This window comes from Temnothorax curvispinosus, unplaced genomic scaffold, assembly GCF_003070985.1.
Source record: "Temnothorax curvispinosus isolate PA1 unplaced genomic scaffold, ASM307098v1 QBEX01010116.1, whole genome shotgun sequence".
In the NCBI taxonomy this organism is placed as follows: Eukaryota; Metazoa; Arthropoda; class Insecta; order Hymenoptera; family Formicidae; genus Temnothorax; species Temnothorax curvispinosus.
Genome location: NW_020219896.1, coordinates 13,785 through 35,355, shown reverse-complemented (window position 1 = coordinate 35,355; position 21,571 = coordinate 13,785). Strand labels below are relative to the sequence as shown.

Sequence of the window (21,571 nt, the reverse complement as noted above, 5' to 3'; positions counted from 1 at the left end):
TAACAATGGTTAAGAAATTCCGATGAAAAAATTCGATCATCTGTGAATTATTTATTACACGTGTGAGATGGTATTCAAACGACTAAAGAGATATCAAGTCTCGTCTCTGTACTAAATGAATCACATTCTGAAACGCCTTCTCAATTAATGAAATTTCTAATTTATCATCACATATACTTTTATAATAAAAATTCATTATTTACATTGTACGTCTCATTAATTCTCGTTGTTATTATAAAAAGCAATTCTCTTTATCTTTTATTTTTTAATAAAAATCTTCTATTTTTTAGGCAGAATTTTTGGGAACAAATGTCTCGGTATGGGAACCACTCTTGTTAGAGCATTCACAAGCATTCCTTGACAATATGCTTGCGTGCGAGTGCGTGCGCAGCGCAAACGTAAGGCCCACATCCCAGAGGCACATACACAGACAATTATCTTCCCGGTTCTCTCGTCCGGTTCCGGGGGCAGGAAGGGACGAGGGGGGAGGGGCGGGAAGGGAGGGAAAGAAGAGAGGTCGCGGGCGTGGTGGAGGCGAGAATCCCGATCTCGGCGAAGCCGAGAGTCGTTTTGCTCTGCGGGCTCGTGCGCGCGGCCTTCTCCGAGAGCCTCAAGGACGGCGAAACGCATCGCATGAGCTGCCCCGGCCCGAATGCCGCCGAGGGGGAGAATCCGGCAAGGCCGACCGGCAACGTATTCTATTTCTTCTTCGCTCGGATTTTTTTTCGATCGCGCCTGTGCGCACGAAAATAATTGCGTTGGACGCGGCGATGTGCATCACGTGCGCACTCCTCGAATAAAAATTTAGTGGAAAATTATTAAACAAAAAGAGCGATTATTAATAGAGCTATTAAATATTGCGTGATGCAAAAAAATCCGTACAAGTTCTTAAACATGATCTCAGTTAAAGAAGCTACTCGCGTATCTGAAGTGCGAGTTTTGAAGTTAGTTTTTAAAAAAATTATTTCAATTTTCCGTAAAGAACAATGTCGCGTATATATCATAATATTCTGATTAACATCCTCTACAAACTTATAAACTAAACTCGTAACTTTTAAGCTAACATATATTCCTCATATTATTTTAATAATTCTGGATTTTCTATAAAAAAAAATGATACGATTAAGAATAGAGAAGCGCACACGAGAGACGCTGCGTATTTCGGGAGCAATTTGCACGAAAGAGACAGAACCATCCGCTATAATGCACATTCGGATATAATTGCGTCGGCAAATGAATGCGTCAATAATATTTCGTGCGTTTCACGGATCGCGCTCTGCTCATTATACGGTCTGGCATTGAACTTGTTCGCCGCGTCGTATCGTGCGTTAATCACGCGCGCGTTCTCGCCCGCTTATTAAACTCTTATCGATATTTGTCGTCGTCGGTCGGCGTTATTTCAGTACAGTATCCCCCGTCGTTTTTACGCCGCGTGAATTCCCAGCGCGTCCAGACGCCCTCGATCATCGCGCGGCTCAATCCTTTTCCTCCTTCGCTCTTTTCCTTCATCTCCTCCTACAGATTCCATATCGTCCTCTTTTCTTTTCTTTCGTTCTTTTGCTTTCTGCTTGCACACAATTTATTTGCGCTGGTTGCACTAGAGAGATAACCGATGTTTGGAACGGTTAATAATAAATGTGTACGATGTTTTCTTATATACTTTTAAAATTATATTATAGTTTTTCTCCATCCGGGTTTTGTACTCGATTAATTGATCGACATCAATATCTTTTATATTTTGTTTATTAAATAGTCCTGTGTGATTTATTTTGTGTCTCTTGTAAAGAATGCGTCTGCCAACTTATGGAAAAAAAAACTGCGTGAAAGAGATTATTTGATCGCTGTGTCGAATTTCTTATTTTTAACGTCTATACTTCGCACGCTTCACCTTGCTTCTATTTTTTTCCCACCCTGAAATAAAGTGCGACGCGACCGTGAGCGCCAATTTGACCCACAAAAGATGCAACCCGACGAATGATGCACCACACGTGAATGCGAGGCAGGTGTGATTCACAACATCGCAGCTGAGATAAAATGTTAAATATATCGTCAGCACCTTCTCGCTGTCACACGAAGCAAATGAACGAACGATGGCACTTCCGGGCAAACGCGTCGCTTTAGAACCTCATTTTAGCGTTAAGTATATACGTGATAAAATTACGGCTGCGGTAATCATCTTACGAGCATAACTTTTACTTGTATCTTTATTCCCTCCTCTATTAGCAAAGCTGATAGAGCGGTTAAAAGCACGTGTGGAGAGCGGGGGGGATTTAAAGCTAACCGGATGTCCGGATTCACGAATCCGTGACGGATTTGGGTGAAAGACACATCCGGATTTATGACTCCCGCAGAGCGCACATCGCGTGAAATTCAAATGCATATAGAATCATTTTTTTTGGAGTTCTACGAAAAAATTCACGTTTGAAAGATGTTTGAAAAATGACATTATTGACATAATTTCTCGCATAATTGAAATTTGACGAAGAAGAGATTGTTATATAATTAAATTTTGATTAATTTGCTTTGTAATTTAAATATTTATAATGTCCATGACTAAAATTTCTTGATTTGATTTCGTGTTTTACGATATTGATGTTGATTCTACGATATTTTTACTAATTATTTATTAAGGATTATTTCAAATTGAATATTTTTTAATTATGTTACAATCTTTTTTTAAAGCGCATCGACAAAAACTATAATTTTTGCATACTAAACGAAAGAACGAAGTTTGAACGTCATTTGCAATTTTATAATATTTCCAGAATATTCACACAAATTATAAATAAAATAAAATAACTAAATGTTAGATGTTCAAAGTGTGTTTTTGTTATCGGAAGAGAGATCGTTGAATATTTTACATTTATGTCGCTCGCACGGTACCACCACGTTTATAAACGCTTATTTAAATGCAAAACAGTCTGACACACAAAATTTTGTGGACTTTAAGAAATAATCATTTTACTAGCTCGCGTAATATTTCACCGTATTATCATTATTTTCTTCTTTCAGACGTTGGACTTCGATAGGGATGGTCTCACGAAGCTCAAGAAGGCTATCAAGGCCATCCACAACTCCGGAAACGGTGAGTGTCATCGTAAATTTTCGTTATACTTGCGACTTGGTTTTACGATTGCGCGAATAACAGTCAGTTATCTCTTAAATGACGAAATTGACTCGCGCCACAGAACGTAAAACGAACTGTCGTTGGTAACGAATAAAAATGAAATAAGTAAAATTATATCTCATGCGACACACATAACTCGAGTTAAATTTTAAGGACAAATTTTTCGATCAAATCTGATCTTTTTTACAATTTAACCCTCAATTAGCACACCTCGGTTGGGCCACCTCAAATGCCACACTAGTGCGATTTGAGATTTTGACTTTTAACTGTCGTATCTCAGTCATTTTTAATAAAAATTTATGTAAAATTTCCCTGGCAATCGAGTAGTGCACTTTATTTTACGAAAAAGAAAGGATTTTTATATGAAAAATTGAAATATATAAAGTGCTGAACGAAAAAAAAGTGGTGCGACTTAGCACATGTGTGCTAATTGAGGGTTAAAGATTCTATCGATCTTTCTTAATTTTATTTGTTTTATGAAAATTTTATGGAAATAGCTGCTCCATTTAAACATCCCATAAAAGATCTTTGAGTATGCATTGTTAGCTTTGATTACTCTGATGACTCAGCCCGAGGGCAAAACCCTACTGTATATAGATCGTGACTGCATTTGAATTATCATCCTGGGACGCTAGAGCTAGACTCATGCGTATTGAATAACGTATAAATACTGATAATGGTGGTCGAATGTTATATTAAACATGTCAGCACGGCTACTACAAGTGGCGATAAAAATCAATAGTTGATAGTACTCCTCTTTATCTTTTTTTGCATGTACAACATTACTAAGAGTATTTAATATTTGATCGAGAGAGATATGATTGCGGCATAAAATCAAAACCTGAGCGAGAAGAGCGTTCTATTATAAAAATACGTAAGAACCTCCAAACTTTTCTATATTATTTAAAAATCTCAACATTTGATTTTATTGAACCTACATTGCAGTTTATAAAAATTAAACAATTAATAAAAAAAATAGAGAGATAGAGTTTCAAAGGACTTTGGGTTTATGAAATGATGGGAGTACATACATGGGAAACGCGTGGCGTCTCAAGAGAAACGGGACGTTTACTTGCCCCGCGTACGTTCTTTCCGGATCATCCTACGGCGAACGTAATGCTACGTGCTCTAATTTTACGGACGTCCGCGTCGGTCCGGATTTTTATTGCACTCGAATGGGCAAGTCGCGTCGGGTTCAACATCCTAAAGGTCTATAGACTCGGACTGAGAAACCCTGAGCTGGTGTGCGCTGACTTTTACGGGTCGGGCTCGCCGCCGGCTTTCCGCCACTTCTCCATCGGGCAGACAGATCGATTTCTCCGGCGCCCCCTTTGTTTCCTCGACCAGGCCATCCTGCGAGAGAGTCTGCTGGGGGGGTTCATATACCGAATGTCTCGCGTTCTGGAATCTGCGATCGGCATCTTTACGACCGCCGTTATATTGTTCGCGCCCGCACTCCTCGAGCGGGCGATCAATAACGCGTCATTGTCAACGTCGATATATCGCGAGCCGTAACGGCTCGCGAAGACATATATAAGAACATAGTTATTAAACTGCCTCATTTATTCATATGCACGATACACGCGTATCGTGGACGTATATATAAAATATCGTCGTGGAATATTTATATTTAGAATATTTATATTTCCTGATAAAACTTGGAAAACAAGTAAGTTTGCAAAATCGATATTTTCATCGTGTTGATGTTAAAAATCGCGGTGTTCCTTTCGCGCGAACTTTCAACGCATTTCTGCTTGTCGAAGCAAATAATAAATGTTGAAGCGCATCAAAACTTCGCGTGCGCTAAACGTATACGCTGAAGTTACATGACTTTATCGTTGAACCAAGTATATGTTATCATTTATCGTGCATGCGTTAGTTTCTGCGCGTGTGTTGAATACATGTATTTATTTATAAATTTCATAGTTATGAAAGGGTTAGCCGTAGGTTGTATAATCTCGCGTCATCCTCAGCCTCCTACAAGAATAGCAGTAAACAGCACGCATGTCGCACGCACATTCTAAATAATATATTTTATTATGTAACTGATATTACATCGTGCGAGTAATTAAAAAATCCATAAATATGCCGCGTTTATGTCTTAACATCTACGAACAAAGTCGTCGTACCTAATTTCTCGCGAGTCGCAAATTAATGGTAATTAAGCCGCAGTGAGAAAATGCGGTTTGCATTGACAGAAAATGGTGGGTCGGCGGAGATATTACCGACTTGGGTGTTTCCAGCAGGAATAAAACGGCAGCGCGTGCCGGGCGGCGTTCTCACCGTTAGCCGCGAGACTAATGAGAGATTAAAGCGGCGTTTCCTTTCCACGTCGGGTCGATAACGCTCGCATTATTCCGCGAAAGTTGCGTGCTCAGAGGCCGCTCCTTCTCGCTTTCCATAGCGAGGCGTCTTCCGTTATATCTATATAGTATTCTGTTCTCGAAGCGAACTCTCGCGTGAGTCTCCGTCCTCGAAATCGCTTTAAGAAGTTCTACCGCGAATTTACATTGTATTTCTGCGGATCATCTCGCAGCGACTGCCCGTACCTAGATTGCAGCGAGGCGCTCATTCAAGACCGCCCGTTCGCAAATATTATCTTAGCGCGAGGCAAGCCTGAGCAAACATGCCAGAGATGTTGTTCTTTCTGAATTGGACTTTGAGTTACGGATCTTTCGTGACGCAACGAGCAGGTAGTCGCGCGAAATTGCTTCCTCAGGTCGCGAAACGTCACTGAGGATCTCACTGCCACGTGGTAGGATACTGCTGTATAATTGTCGGGAGTTGGCCTGTAATTATATATCGCGTAATGAGAAGACACCTCGTGGGAGCCTAGTATTATAAAACTGTCTTTTGATGAGAGAGCTTTTATTTCTGGTCATACTCCTCTAATTGTGAGCTGTGACACGACACGCATCTACAATATTTTATCAAAATATTTTATATAAATATGATAATTGTTACATCTATTTATTTGATGTGATTGGTTGATATTTAAAAAGTCCTCATTTATCAATAATCTAAGATTAGCTGTATATTTCACATAATGTAACGTTATTACGACACGATATTATATTGCTAATTGAGAACAATGATATGCATACGAAGTTTTTAATTCAGGAATTTAACCCTTATACTTCGTAATTTTTGTAGTTTGTCATTGTTTCTGTGAAACCCTGTAAAAAAATTATTGATTGTCTTAAAAATCTATTTGTGAGCACGGGACCAGGCTATTTTAAGAACAATAAATTCTAGAAACATTTTAATACCAAAACCGGTACAACTAATTTGTTTAATATATTTTACTCTTGTAGCTCTGTGTGTTTTCGATAATTTTTAAACTTGTTTTGCGAGCAATAAATTTCAAAGCAAGATATTTTGCGAACATTTAAAATAATATTATTCGAGAAATAGTTTAGTATTCAACTTATAAGTATGATTAATTATTTATTTTTGATTGCTTTGTCCTTACATGGTTACGGTAATTAACACATCCATAATTATTCAAAATTTGCGATGTCTCTTTGCAGTATTTTAGAGCAAAAAATTAGCAAAAAATTTTGATACATCAGTTTTTGTTTACGATATTCTGATGTACCGTGTTTTTCGGAAGTGGAAGTGTGCTAGTGTAACAATGAAGTCAACATCGATTTTGATATTAATTTCCTGCGAATGAGTAAGAGCAATAAATTTGGTGGTAGAACAATAAATTAGTAATAAATTAGCACTTAATTATATCATATACATCCGAACTTTTCAATAATGGGAGGCTAGGTGTTCACATAGATGCAAAATGCATAACTTTTCCATGCAATATAGAGTTTATGGAGTACCTAATACCAATAATATCGAATTTTAATTTACAAGAGGCTTCATAAAATCTAACGGCTAATTTAATCTTAAATTAAACATTTCGTTCAAAATTCCTTGTTATCTCTTCAGGTCCACCTTCAGGTCACTCGCTTTACTGATTTTGCTCGTTTATCTTTGTGCTCAGCGTAACCCTTTCCTTACCGCAACCTCTTCATCGCTCACGTTACTAAGGTTCTCATCTTCGCCGTTATGCTTCATTAGCTTGTAATCACGGGAAATCTCCTTTACGCTAATTGTCATCTTATCTACCTCATATCACGTTGCTTATCTCTATTAAGACCGTTATTACGGTTCTCTAAAAATAAATCGCAAAATATCGCGTAACAACACTTGCAATCAACGTGAAAGAAAATAATAAACTAAGTGCAGCAATGAATAAGTGATGAATGTTTACTCTTTTGTGTTCCTATATGTATGATTTAGCGTAATTTCAAATTTTTTTAAATGAGTACATGATTTTACTACTTATCTTTAATTACTATTATACAATATAGTGTAATATAATTTTTTCAAGCTATAATTATTTATCTGTGTCGTTACATCGTTATCTTGATATCTTTTCTATTATTAGACTACAAGTACTAAATTTGTGATATTATCCTATTTACACAAACGTCAATAGCAGTGACAAAAAATCTAATTGTCTAAAAATAATAATGCCGGCAAAAATAAAAGCTTCCATTCAGTGAAGGAAATAAATCACCTAGCGAGTATTTTCACAGAAATTAACGAAAACATCGAAAACGTCACTCACACCACTTTCCAGGAATAATAATCGCAGAACAACGAATCGCTGTCACGCGCAATCGAAACGCGATGTATTATTAAACGCCCGCGTTTGTTTGCCCGCGGTGCGTTGTATTTTTTTACGAGTTCGGACGATCTCTCGGGCCATTTTTCACTCGTCAATCGACCCCTGGAAATCGCGACTCCATCCGTATCAGACTGGTCAGCATTATTTCCGCGTCGGACCACAATGGATCAACTTTTCTCCCGATATCGTTTCGGCATGTCCGATTTCGCCTCTCCGCCCCCGGTTTTTTCCTGCCCGTTACCCATCCTTTCTCTTTCTCTGTTTCTTTCTCCCGTCTCCGCCCGCTACCTGACGATAGACAGGATGTATCGCTCCGAGTACCCCGGGCGCGAATCGTATGCCGTGACGCGCGTGTTGTCCCTTGGAGACAATGGGCCCGCGGGAGCACTCGTGCACCCCGATATTCTCTCTTTCGACCGGAAGCGCTTCGCCGACACAACAGACGGGAACGTGGGTATTCAATCGTTCTGCAGGTACGGTTAAAAAAAAATTTGGCCCGACGAAATATGTATATACTTATATATATATTAAGTATATGTTAATTATATTATATTATTATATAATTATTCGTTTGAATCGGACTGTGTGATTAGAAAAGCGCACTGCTCATAAATATCTCTTTCGATGAAAAATTGTTCTTGGCGAATGTATGTAGAAGTCGCAACGTACGATTTTACACCCGCTCGTTTATCTCCTAGAGCTGATGCGCGCTCATGAAAGATGCAATTTCAGAGATGTATCCGTGGCTGGAGCAGTAATACCGCGCTCGTACGACGCGATTGAAATATTCAGGGGCAATACATTAGCATTTCCGGAGCCGTGAAAAGCTACGGTGCCGTTAGGCCGCGGCCCTCCCACGTGGTTTCCGCGTAATTTCCCGGCGACGAGCGGGGACGACGACGACGACGACGCGGAGAGTAATGGGGCGCGAGGGCCGATAAATTTCGCGGGGGAGACAAGAATGGAGGAAACGTTAACGGGCGCCAGAGGTCCGCACGGTGTGGTCCCTTCTGATAAATTCCCTCGAATAGGACACTCCTCTCCGTGCGCTCTGAAAAGAAGGTACAGAAGGCGAACGGATTCGAGCGGAAGTCGTTTATGCCGCGAGGACTGAGAAACGTCGGAATGCGCAATCGGAAGTTTGATTTATAGAATCGTAATGACGCGATATACTACCGGCATTTGGCCTCCAACGAGGGCTTTTAGTTTCCCTTCCGTTGGACAGGCTCCGTTTTACTCGCCAGTCTAATGACCATCTAGTCTATCTATCGGTTGCGCCCGTAAACTACGTACGTGTTTCGCGCTGGATTTTAAAACAGGCGCCAATATAGCGCTTTCGTTGTTGTCGCATTTTCCATGAAAGGGACGCTTTTTTACCATGTAATGTAATTGAAAGTTTCATCAACTAGAGGCGATTGATGAGTTCTCGCCGGTTCATCCACTTTGCTGGATGGGTCACGATTATACACGTCGCATCGCAGCCGATGAATTGAACACCACTTCGCGACACAAGGACAATACCTTTTATTCTCTCCTTCCCCCCGCCCCCGTCCTTTGGTGCATCCTGTCGAGAAGTTTCTCTCGACTAATGAAATTTCTCCCGGGAGGAAGGATGCAGTCCCTTCGGTCGAGCGATAAACGCTTTATTTCGACGTTGCTCAGAGTCAATCAGATTGCAGTCTCCTCCAATGGGGAAAGAGCGCGGTCGGATATTGAATGGAAGAAAGTTTTGGAACAAGTTGGAAGGGAAATCGAAGCATCGAGACACGAGCGGAACAAAGGATTTTGACGACTTTGAAAACGATTGCTATGGCATTGTTCTTATTATTGCAGATACATACAAGATCGTAATTGATAAAATATAGGTAACCAGAGAACTTTTATAGAATTCTTAAAAAAAAAAAAAAATTATTTTATACGTCCTGCGTTAGAAATGGAAAAACTATTATGTGAGTTTAATTTATAAAAGTAAAGGTGAGAAAATATTTTATTGCAAACCTGTAGAGTGTTAAAACTCGTAAGCGCGCGAGTCTCCATTAAAAAAGTAAACGTTATCCCCGCTGAAGAAAAAAAAACGGAAGCCATTCTCTTTTGAACCGGACGCGAAACGTTTTTATTTTATTTCACTTGGTCTCGCGGTCGAGCGAGATTCCATGCTCTTGGTCGTGTACTTACATGCGAGAGCCGATATCGGTCGAGAAACTTTGCAGGAAGCTGGAAGAGGAAAGACAATAAGAAGAGCGCGCACAGTCGGTGAAAAAGAAGCAGAGCGAAAGAGAAAGAGTGAGAGAGAGAGAGAGGATTATTGGAATATATATTGGAAAGTGAGTTTCTCTCTCCGCGCTTCGAGATTGCAGCCGCGGGAGATTCGCGGGAAGCCGGAAGAGAGGAAGGAGATAAGGGGAAGAAAGAGGAGCCGCCTCGATGTCTCGCGGAGCGCAAAACGAGAGATCGCGGCGTTTATCGTACATAGAGAATGCATTCCACGTTAGCGTGTGGCGTTAGCCTTGCCAAGGCTGTGCGCTTCGTAATTCGAGGCGTATACGAGGCGGGGAATGCAGGAATGTAATGTCTTACAGTCGGAAAGGGTTAAATTACTCGTCCCTCTTTCTCTCTCCTTTTCCTCTCTGTCGTCATTTCTCCCGCAGTCGGCTGCTGCTTCGCGGAGATGCGCAGCGCGGGATACTCCGCAGGATATGTTGCTGCGGGGAAAAAGTGCGGTCTGGCCAAGGAATTAATTGCGATTGCGGGCGTTTAATAGTCTAACAGCGTGGCAGCTTAATGGTAGCCGCTCGTACGAATGTTTGCCGCTGAATTAATATTCAGCGTGATGCCCGCTTAGAAAATTTATGAGCCGCACGATTCTCGAGTGGAGAAGAGCGCCGCGCGCTTTAATACATTATGTGATATAGTTATGCGTGAAGAGAAATTTGTCCGTCTCGCAGAAATGCGGGGAAACGTTCACGATCTTTTAAATTTGCAAAATTTTAGGATAGGTTTGCGTATATCTGTTATGTTTTATTCTCTACTATTTTGCTATAAGATAAACGTGAATCTTTAAAACACCAATTTTCAAAAAGTAAACGCGATTAAGAAAGGAATTTATTCGCGATATTCGAACATTATATATTCTATTTAAATCAACGGCGTTTGCGTTTTTCTTTTCGCAGCTCACGTGGACAACGAGGTCTACTTAGGAAGGGCGTTGGAGAGACTCGGCGACGCCGCACTGAAGGAACAGGAGCCGGACATAGGCGCGGCGTTTCTCAAATTCGCGGTGGTCACGAAGGAATTGAGCGCCCTCATGAAGACCCTGGTACGTGCCAAACCCTACAAGTAAAATTTGTGTCAAAGTATGCAGATCACGGAATATTCCGTGCATTCATTCCTATTGATTCCTCGCGCCGCACGGAATATTCCGCTTCTTGTCGCTTTTAACCATGTATTTTACGTGACGGCGAATAAATTCTGGTATTTAATTAGGGTAAATTAAGAAAGACTTTGCTAAGACAGAAAGAAAGGTGTCGAAAGGATAAATAATCGCGTCGTTGGCGTAATAAAATATATGAAAAACTTCCACGTGTTGGAGCAAATATATCCGATGATAAATTTTTTAAAATAGCAAGCTGATGACACCTTCATCCGATGTGTCTCAACTTTTACAATTCATCGACGCGGATGTATTAAAACGGCGACCGTAAGCGCGTCCTCGATGCGCGCGTGCACGCGTTATTGGAAAAATCTCTTCACGGTCCATCGTCACCGACGGCAACGACCTACGTAGCCTGGCGTAGTACGCTCTTCTCGCGTTAGTACACGCAAGAACAGAATTTCTAAACCGATCAATATGAAACATGTGCCCCGGCGTGCGCGACGAAATAAAATTTCGCGCCCGCGCGGGCTGTCGATCGCACGAGACTTTCACGATTAGTATGGCCGATCGCGCCTCCTCTCGAGGAAGAGCCGTGGATCGGCAACTGCGTTTCCTCAGCCGAGGACATATGGCATTCGCAACACTCGCCAGAGGAGAGCGAATTGTTCCACTGGAACAATTTTCCATCGTCGTCGAGTGACACATTTAGAGCAGATTTCACAGTCTTTGATTAATTTGATCCTCCGATTAAACTCACTCTGCATCTCTTTCTAACTGTCTCCCTTAGAAAGAATCTCCCGACGAAGAGTGAGTTTAATCGGAAGATCAAGTTAATCGGAGACTGTGAAATCGGCCCTTAAACTGCGATTGAATAATATAACGCTTATGTACCTGGATCACGATGAATGATGACTACAAGATAAATGCGAAGATAAACTCTAGATTCTCTGTGCTTAATCTTTGTCCAACGCCCGAATAATTTTTAACTGTCGAATCTTTATCTCGCGACTCAGAATTTGCCCAACTGCTACCGTGTAATTAGTGATTAATTGACCTTATTGACTCATTTCGAATATGCGACAAGAATTTCGAAATGAATATCTTTTCAAATATTATTAAAGAATTTCCGGTTTCGAACAATATCCGCAGCAATTCGAGTCTTACGCGATCGAATTGTTTGAGAATTTTCAGAAGAAATTGAGCTTATCGCTACTTGAGATGTCCGATTTACAGATTGCATAGCGGAGCACGCGCAAGTACTACTGCGAAACAAATCATGAAGAAACCATTTCACGCCCTGCAGATTACCGCTATTACTGTTATCACGTGCATACATCATATATAGCAAGATGAACACGCATCTCTTTCTTTTATTTAGACATATTTATTGTTATTTTTTTATTTAGATAGAATAAACTCACGAAATTTTCACTCTCTCCCTCTTTTATAACTAAGAATAAAACAAATTGTTATTACACAAGAAATATTATTATTACGTGATTTTTATTCGCACAGCTCAATCTATTACGTCACCACTTCGTGAAAAGATACTAACAGTCTCCTTTCCACGCTCGTCTATTTTCATTTTTCTGACGTCCAACTACACGTCCATTACTACAGGTTGATGATTGTGTTCAGCGAGGAAAACCCTCGGCGCTCACTCGTAATTTTTTACCGTAGTGGCTTCTCTCGTCTTCCTCTTCTCGAGAATTCTGCCCGGAGTTGCTCGTCACTCCGCCGAATTAAGTAACTTGATATATGAGTCAGTCCACGCGTTAACAGAATTTCTTCGCGCAAAAAAATCTGGAAGAAGCGTATATTAGAGACGAAATTTCACGTGAAGAAATCATGTCACCGCGACAAGCATAACACGTTCTTCGCTTTTGATTACTCTCTTAAACCGAACTAGTGAAAATTTCGCTGAAAATAGCAACACAGATTTCACTGAAGATGAGTATTTCACTTATTTTCAATGCGAATTTTCACTGTGCTCTTTTATCTTATATCTCACTGTAGCCAGGAGAAGTAAAATGCCACCGCAAAATCAACGATAATCTCACGTATCTGCAAGATGTAGCTCTTTCTATATTTTTGATTGTTTATTTCTTGGGAGAGGACTTTGCGTAATATAAAACTCATATTCAATTATTCAAATTTAGGGTCATATATTATACTTTGTTATGCTCAAGTTCGTTATTTAGAGCCACTGTTTTCAGCAAAATCGCTGATTGAAATTGTCTCTTATTAATTGATTAATTTTAGAGAGATCTTACTGAATGTGCGGTGCCATAACTGCCGCTATACCGTTTTTCGTAACACACTGATTTCGTTCCAGAGAGTAATAAGATACGGATTTGATACACAAAGAGCTCGGTTTATAACACATTAATTAGGATCGTCGTCTCGATGACTTATCGAACTCTAAAGAATTGATATCAAGAGAGTAGAGGCGCAAATGAATGTGCGGATGTCCCTGTAAAGTATCCTCCCAGTGCGCCAATAAATCGACTAAAAGTAAGAAAGGCAGGAGAGGATGTTAATCGTCCGGGCGTGGATTTAGTGGTAAATTCAAACTGGTTCTGCCCGTGTTCCGACGGTTTCCTAAGCTCATCGGCGCTATGCGATTAGCCTGCGCGGCACAAATCGGGACGTCTCACGGCGGCGGGATAATTACGTTTACTGAAGCGTGCACGAACGTTATAAGCCACGAGAGCGAGCGGCCAGGAGGCTCTCCTAGATTCTATCACGCACGAACGAACGCGCGAATTTATATTTATCAGGGACTTTTAAACATTGCGTCGCGCACACTCGCCGCGGTCGCGATTTTCAGCGCGACTCTCCGTCGTGACTCCCGACGTATCGGGGACACGTTCGCGGATCAAATCTAAATTCCGGCGTTTAAGCGCGATTTTTTATTAATTCTTTTAGCCGTCGCGACCGTTTTTCCCGATCCCGGCCATTACGTCCGATCGTTTACGACGACGCGACGTCACACGTGCAATCGGTTAAAATGTATCTGCATCCGATATTGGTTTCGGTTCAAATCGCGCAATACATTCCGACGAGAGCCGGAAGCAATATCCTGGCGCTCGAACCTAAGATTACACTCGATCATATCCAAATCGAACTCGAGATTAGCATATCCGATCGATTAACCGTAATTGGGCTCGGCAATAATTTTTCTTTATCGTTCGTAGAAGATAATTTCGTAGAATGTATGAAATGTTATCTTAATGTCAAGAGCTTGACGTTCATGGAGAAATAACTTGAATCGCTCGAAAAATTTTCTACAGAAAAAAAAGCAAAATAGAATTTACAGATTATTTATTGTGTCTGTTATTTGCGAAAATTATTGCAATACTTCCATTCTCAAGAACAAAAATCAAAATGTAAAAATTAATATTTATATTTTTTAAATTGATAATAACAATAATAACATTTAATTTGCATCGGACAAAATTATATAATTAAGCGTTAATCAAACATTAATAAATTTACGTAATTAAACATTAATTAAAATCGATCGTTATTACTTCGCGTGACCTGGTAATATAAATCTCCGCTAAGAAGATCAGAAGTGATTCGATAGGGAACGATTAATTAAATGAGATTCTGTTATCATATTCCGGATAACTTGGCGTAAATAAACAAAGTGTAGGTTGCCATTTTCATTCACGGTTTTCGTTCGCGAGGAAAAGTGTCGCCTTTATACGAGTTGGTTGCACATTGCCCTCGCAGGCCCATTATGCGGCGCGTTTGAGCGCTTTCCAGCCGAGTTTCCACGAGAGCCGGGAGTCGTGAAGCGTCCGAGGGATCGCCCTCGAGAGAGAGAGAGTGAGAGAGAGAGCGCGCCAGGCTCCGGCTCCGAGAGGAAGCCGCGTTCTATTCAGGGCGAGCGAGGCGATCGACGCGGACGGGCTAAGCCAAGTGCTGACGCGAATCGACGGTGATTCACTATTTACCGGTCGGATAGAGCCCGGTCGGTGGATCCCTGGCTACGGAATCCCGAAGACTCGCATTTTTCATCGCTATTTTTCCATTCGAGTCCCTGTCAGACCGGTTATTCCGATAAATAGATAAAATATTGCGCTCCGGTCAATCTGAAATAGCTCGTGCCGTTCCGCGGAGATAAGGAAAGCTAATATTTTCACGTCTGTATCTAATAGATACCGTAGCATGTGCGCCATCGGTATTTTTATCGGAATATTGGCCGTAGTCGGCCACCGCGGATGCTGTGCGGCACAACAAAACTTAATACCTTCTGATTATTTATTGTTGCAAAAATATATATAATTCATTAAGTGCATTAATGTACTTAAATACTTAGATAAATGTTTTTTTTTATTTATATATCTTGACTAATAAATTTATTTAGGAAAATGTAACTTTTTTATGTTTTTCTTCATTTCTTTCTAAAACGTATATTCTAAGTTTTTCGTAACTTCGAAGTTTAGCAAGTCTTTTAACGTGTTACTTAAATTAATGAAATAAAATATTTATTAACTATTGATTTTATGATTTCACAGATGCAAAACATCAACAACATCGTGATGTTTCCGTTGGATTCGGTGCTGAAGGGCGATCTGAGGGGCGTGAAGGGGGACCTGAAGAGGCCCTTCGAGAAAGCCTGGAAGGACTATGAAGCTAAATACGCAAAAATCGAAAAGGAGAAGAAGCAGCACGCGAAGGAGGCCGGTCTGATTCGTACGGAGGTCACGCCCGCCGAGATCGCAGACGAGATGGAGAAGGAGAGACGGTTGTTTCAGTTGCAAATGTGCGAGGTAGGTGATGTAGATCCGTGCTATGAAGTATAAACGGTGTAACATCACGCCAACGAGAGAGACGTATGGACGCTAGCGATGTATGCGTTATCGATGCGCATGCATCGATATCCGGTCGTTTAGATACCGTATCGTGCGTCAGCTGAAAAGTGTATACCTTTCTAACTCGAGAACTTCATTTACATTTTACATTCCAGTCTACTCTTTTCGACTTTTCGCGGTTTACATTTTGCATTCGACTAATCGGTACAAGGTGTCTGAGAACTACATTCTATTTTAGATGTAGTTATGTAGTTGAAATACTATAACGAATTTAATATAAATAATACATGTATAACATGGCAAATATGAAATTGAATTAATTTAATAAAGTATAATAAGTATATAATAATTTTATTTAACAAAATATAAATTAATTTAACTCTATTTTCTCTCTTTCTCTCTCTCAAATAAAATAATTCATAGAATCATTTATGCGCGATTAAAAGTAAAAAACCTCTTTCGGTGCACTAAATCATAAATATTTCAATAAAATTACTACGTGAAATTGAGGACTGTAATTTGAGACCTAGTTACCAGAGTGCTCAATGCTAAAATTTACTCGCTAAAAATGGGTGGATCCTAATCAAACTTCTTAGGACGATCTATAGATTAAAGGAGTGGCAATGGTTCTCGCACACCTCGTATTTGCAGATCGCTTTTATGATACGCTCGATAAAAATATATTTGAGCAGAACGAGGGTAGAGACGCAGAAGTGCCTGATCATTACTGTATATGTTTGCTTACAGTATCTGATTAAAGTGAACGAGATCAAAACGAAGAAGGGTATCGAACTGTTGCAGCATCTAGTCGAATATTATCACGCGCAAACAAAGTAAGTATAACGCAGTTAATCCTTTCATTAATGTTATTCGTGTCGCGGATTCACGACGATATCAAATTGTTCTTCAAGTTATCATAGTAAATATTTATCTCTAAAGCTTTTTTTCAATTTATATGGAGCATAATGGGAACTGAAGAACGATCGAAGAACGGCCAATTCGATTTTCTAACGTTCTTACGTTCTCGGGAATTTAGTTACTTTCAGGACGGCTTGAAGACCATTGAGCACTTCGGCTCGTACGTGGCCGACCTGAGCGTGAAGCTGCAAAAAATCAGACAGACGCAGGATGAGGAACGGAGACGACTAACGGAACTTAGGAGCCTTCTTAGAAGCTCCGGATGTGACAAAGAGGTAAAACTGTCGAAAGTTAGATTTTTTTACAAGGTCAATTCGTCATAGAAAGTGCGATGAGAGATTTAATAGTCTTTAATTGATACCGTTGCTTTTTTTCATTTTCGTTTGATATTAAACTGTACACAACCGCGTTTTTCTTCAAACGTCATCTTATTCATATTGGCTTATTTAATATAAAATTAATTACTAAAATTAAAACTTTGCTAATATTTTTATCTTAGATTTAGCTGCCTTGTACTCAAGATTTTTGCAAAGTTTTGGATTATTATTTAGTCATCCCATTATCGCGCTTTATATTGCACTTCATATTGCACATAAATTGTAAGCAGCATCGTACATAAATCTTAAGCTATAAATCTTATGCGGTCGCAGCTGAACGCGAACGCGAACGCGGGTTACTCGCTGCACCAGCTGCAGGGCGACAAACAACACGGCGTCACGCGCTCCGGCCACCTGCTGAAGAAGAGCGAGGGCAAGATGAGGCGAGTCTGGCAGAAGAGGCGATGCGCCGTGCAGGCGGAGGGCTACCTTGATATCTGCCACGCGGACGAGAACAAGCCGCCCACCAGGGTGAACCTATTGACCTGCCAGATTAAGTTAGTACCGGACGACAAGCGAGGCTTCGATCTCATAAGCTGTAAGTGTTACGCTTGATATACGAGCGAGCTTCCAAGAGACGCCCGTCCGTCGTGTCTCTCTTCACAATGAACGGACGCCGCGTAATACTGTCATTGTTTCGATTCCAGACAATAGGACGTACCACTTTCAAGCGGAGGATGAGGCGGACCAGCGCGCGTGGATGTCGGTTCTCGTGAATTGCAAGGAACGCGCCCTGTTGCGGGCGTTCGATGCGAGCGGCAAGGCGGAGGCCGGCAGCGGCAATCCTAGCCTCGTAGAGCTGCAGCAGGCTGTTATACGATGCGTTATGCGATTACCCGGAAACGATCAGTGCTGTGATTGCTCCTCGCAGAACGGTAACATGAATATCGTGGATCATTTAGTGGCCGGCCGGCCGGCCTTTCTCCGACGCGTGCCAAGTCCGTCCGTTACACTTGGAGCATGCTAAAACGATTTCTCCGTAAAATTAACATATTATGAGATAGAGAATCGATTTATTTATATTAATTTCTACCAAATCTTTTTATAATGGTAATTCCTTATTATTAGGCAGGCAGTTATTTAACGTTACATAGCAACATACGATAATTTATCTTTTATTAAATTAATAAAGTCTGTTAAATTAAATTAATATAGACCGAAGGTTTTTGAGAGGCCACCGAAAACACGTTTATGTCGTCAAGTAATGTGAATGCCCGTCGGTTCGCTGGCCGGGCATTGTCGTAGACGGTACCGCGTGACAAAGCCGAACGAAACGGCAACTCGCGCTCCACTTCCCGCGGGAGCGTTCTGTTATCAAACGACAATTGTGTCTCCTTTTCAGACGCCACGTGGCTGTCGACGAACTTCGGCATAATAGTATGCATAGAGTGCAGCGGCATCCACCGAGACTTGGGCGTGCACATATCGCGGATACAGTCCCTGACGCTGGATAACGTCGGCACCGCTCAGCTGTTGCTCGCGCGGCACATGACGAATCAGGCGTTCAACGAGGTGATGGAGGCAACGTTACGTCACAATCTCAAGCCGTCGCCGACGTCGACAATGTAAGCGTATTTGCAGTTTTCTAACAATTCATTCGCATGCTCGCACTCGACATTTTACCAAGCATTCGTACTTTCACTTTGCTCGGCGTTTTCACATTTATTTTCTGGTATTTAGGGAAGAGAGATACGAGTTTATACGCGCCAAATACGTGGACAAGAGATACGTGATGAACACGTGCGCGGACGAGCGCGATCTACTTTCCGATTTGGAGCACGCCGTTAATAATCGCGACCTGCAGCAACTTCTGCAAGTTTACGCCGAGAACGTGGATTTGGCTGCGCCATTACCGACATCGGTAAGCCATTGTAACTGCCTTTATAGAGCTCTTTCTCATATCTAAGGAGATAATTGAGAGAAATGCTTTCTCACAATTACGTTAATGAGAAACAAATTCCAAGAAACCAATATCTATTTCAGGATGTAGGCGAAACAGCGTTACACTTGGCCATTCTGCGCGAAATGGGTAGCAGTCTGCACATCGTGGACTTTCTGGTGCAAAATATGCCGAGCGGCGGTATCGACAGGGCGACTATCGATGGTGAAACGGCGTTACATCTTTCCGCGCGACACGACAGAGCGGAAGCGATGAAGCTGCTTCTAAGAGCTGGCGCGGATCCCTCCCTGCGAAACAAGCAGGATAAGACACCGCTGGACATCGCACAGGAAGTAGGACACCACACATGCAAAGAACTGGTAATTCAACAAATCGTATCTTGTATATATTTCTTGTTATTTTTTCCTATCTTCTTTCCTTCGTATGATTTTTCTAATAAACACATATTTTTCATTATTATTTAACTTTATCATTCAGAATTAATTTTCCTTGTAATTTAAAGAATATAATAATAAAAATTTAATAATAAAGTAAATTTTCTTATAATTTACTGTAATCTTTGTTCAATCAAGACATACATTGTGTAAAACAATTCCTTATGCTTTAAAGAATCGTATAAAAAAGTCAACGAATAATTTTCAGCTCAGTCACGCTCTCCAGAGGCAAAAAACTTTGTTTGATAACGTCAATATTGACTGGAATCTTTCTCACGATGAGGGTTCCACGGACTTCTCCGATGACGAAACGATAATAGAAGACAGGGTAAGTGTATTAACATAAACGTGCATCGCGATACTCCTAAAATTTACATCTACATGTAACCACCTACATTCATACTCACAAATATGCATTTTCTCTTCTAGAATGGATGTCTAACGCCTGAGAAAAAGTCACGTAGTAGACCACCGTCATATGCCGGAGGTGGCGGTACGGGATCGGGTGATTCGCCGGTGACATTACGCAGTCGGAGCAGCACCTGTGACAGCTTACAGAGCGGATCCTCTCCGAGCGCCTCGACGAACCGTCAGCAAATGCCTCCGCCGCCACCGCCGCAAGCGAGGAAACCCGTAGCTGGTAAGCTGGATTTGTACTCTTATACTTTTCACGTTGCGCGATGGATCTGCCAAGTATGCTGATTTAAATAACTGATTTTCCGTAATCTTTTTACATTTTTTACTGCCTGATATCTTGATTATGCGAATCCATTGGCGCAGTGCCCACTCCCATGGCGCCGGACATTTCAGTGAACATCCACGGCTCGCTGAAGAAGCGGGTTGCGCCGCCCCCGCCGCCCGCTGGAAACTCTGTTGCGAGCGGCGTTGTCCTGCCGTCGTCGCACTACGGTACGCTACCTTCGTTGGCTACGTCGACGCACAGTCGTACGACCAGCGAGCCGATTTTAGCCGGCCACACTTTACACACTCTACCGCATACGTTGAATACACTAAATAGCCAACATCATAAGAGATCACCGAGCGGCGACTCGTCGACCGGATACGGTACATTCGATAAATAAATCTCACAGGAGAAGCTCTGACATTCTAATTATCATATCGATACTTATCTCTCTTTTTCTGCATACAGGTATGGACAAAGGGAACAGTTCGACGCTGCAGAGACCGCGAAATCCACCGCCTCCGGCGCCATCCAGTGTCACAACTAGGCTAAGCAACGGACGTAGCAGCGAGTCCCTGAGTTCTATGTGTTCGGATCATGGTCTGGGCAATCCTATTCCGCCGCCGCGAAAGGTAAGCCATTTAAGCTAACAATTACCTCAATAGGAATTTAGAGATTTCGCAGGGATTGGGCAGGATATTGTGTTTATCTCGAGAAATAAATACTTTTCGTGTTAAAAATATCGTTATCTTTCTATATTCATAAGTGTCTTACTTTGAGGATTTTAAAGCTTTGGATAGAAATTTGTTTAGGATTCTTAAAAAGAGTTATCTAAAATGTAAATTCTATATGATCTGAAAGGAGATTCGAATTAAGCGAGTGCTTTACATATTGAGTCTTATTTATATAAAATTATAATGTGTATATATTTCAAGTGAATCATGTTGCTTCAGTAAATGCAAGACGGTAGCAAATGTATTTTGATAAAAATGTAATCTTAGAAAAGGAATTTTAACAACTTTGGTAAATATCTTAAATTAAAAGAAAACGATCATAAATATAATATTACAAGGTCCCAACAATCTTAGCAAAACTGAGAATCTAAAAATCATAAGTCTCTATATAAAATTCATAAAGCTATGTCGAATATGCAAAGCTCTCACTCATACGAAATCTTAAATCGTTCTCTAGTTTACCTTCGAACAGAGCTACTACCATAATTATATGCCGAAATCGATATTACATCATCT

General features: G+C 41.0%; 1 protein-coding gene across 5 annotated transcripts in view; it reads left to right on the top strand.

Annotated features, from left to right (window-relative positions):
* LOC112459742 (arfGAP with SH3 domain, ANK repeat and PH domain-containing protein) overlaps nucleotides 1-21,571 on the top strand; it is a 46,215-nt gene that overhangs the window by 19,338 nt on the left and 5,306 nt on the right. For 2 of the 5 annotated variants that reach the window (XM_025024021.1, XM_025024019.1), the window contains exons 2-15: nucleotides 3,013-3,085; nucleotides 10,985-11,130; nucleotides 15,714-15,968; nucleotides 16,758-16,843; nucleotides 17,047-17,203; nucleotides 17,579-17,843; nucleotides 17,953-18,180; nucleotides 18,648-18,870; nucleotides 18,986-19,166; nucleotides 19,289-19,564; nucleotides 19,848-19,967; nucleotides 20,069-20,279; nucleotides 20,420-20,704; nucleotides 20,790-20,953. In XM_025024021.1, the coding sequence (XP_024879789.1) occupies nucleotides 3,013-3,085; nucleotides 10,985-11,130; nucleotides 15,714-15,968; nucleotides 16,758-16,843; nucleotides 17,047-17,203; nucleotides 17,579-17,843; nucleotides 17,953-18,180; nucleotides 18,648-18,870; nucleotides 18,986-19,166; nucleotides 19,289-19,564; nucleotides 19,848-19,967; nucleotides 20,069-20,279; nucleotides 20,420-20,704; nucleotides 20,790-20,953 (2,670 nt within the window). The remainder of the gene's footprint in view (nucleotides 1-3,012; nucleotides 3,086-10,984; nucleotides 11,131-15,713; nucleotides 15,969-16,757; nucleotides 16,844-17,046; nucleotides 17,204-17,578; nucleotides 17,844-17,952; nucleotides 18,181-18,647; nucleotides 18,871-18,985; nucleotides 19,167-19,288; nucleotides 19,565-19,847; nucleotides 19,968-20,068; nucleotides 20,280-20,419; nucleotides 20,705-20,789; nucleotides 20,954-21,571) is intronic. The other 3 variants (XM_025024020.1, XM_025024022.1, XM_025024023.1) reach the window with 3 other exon arrangements.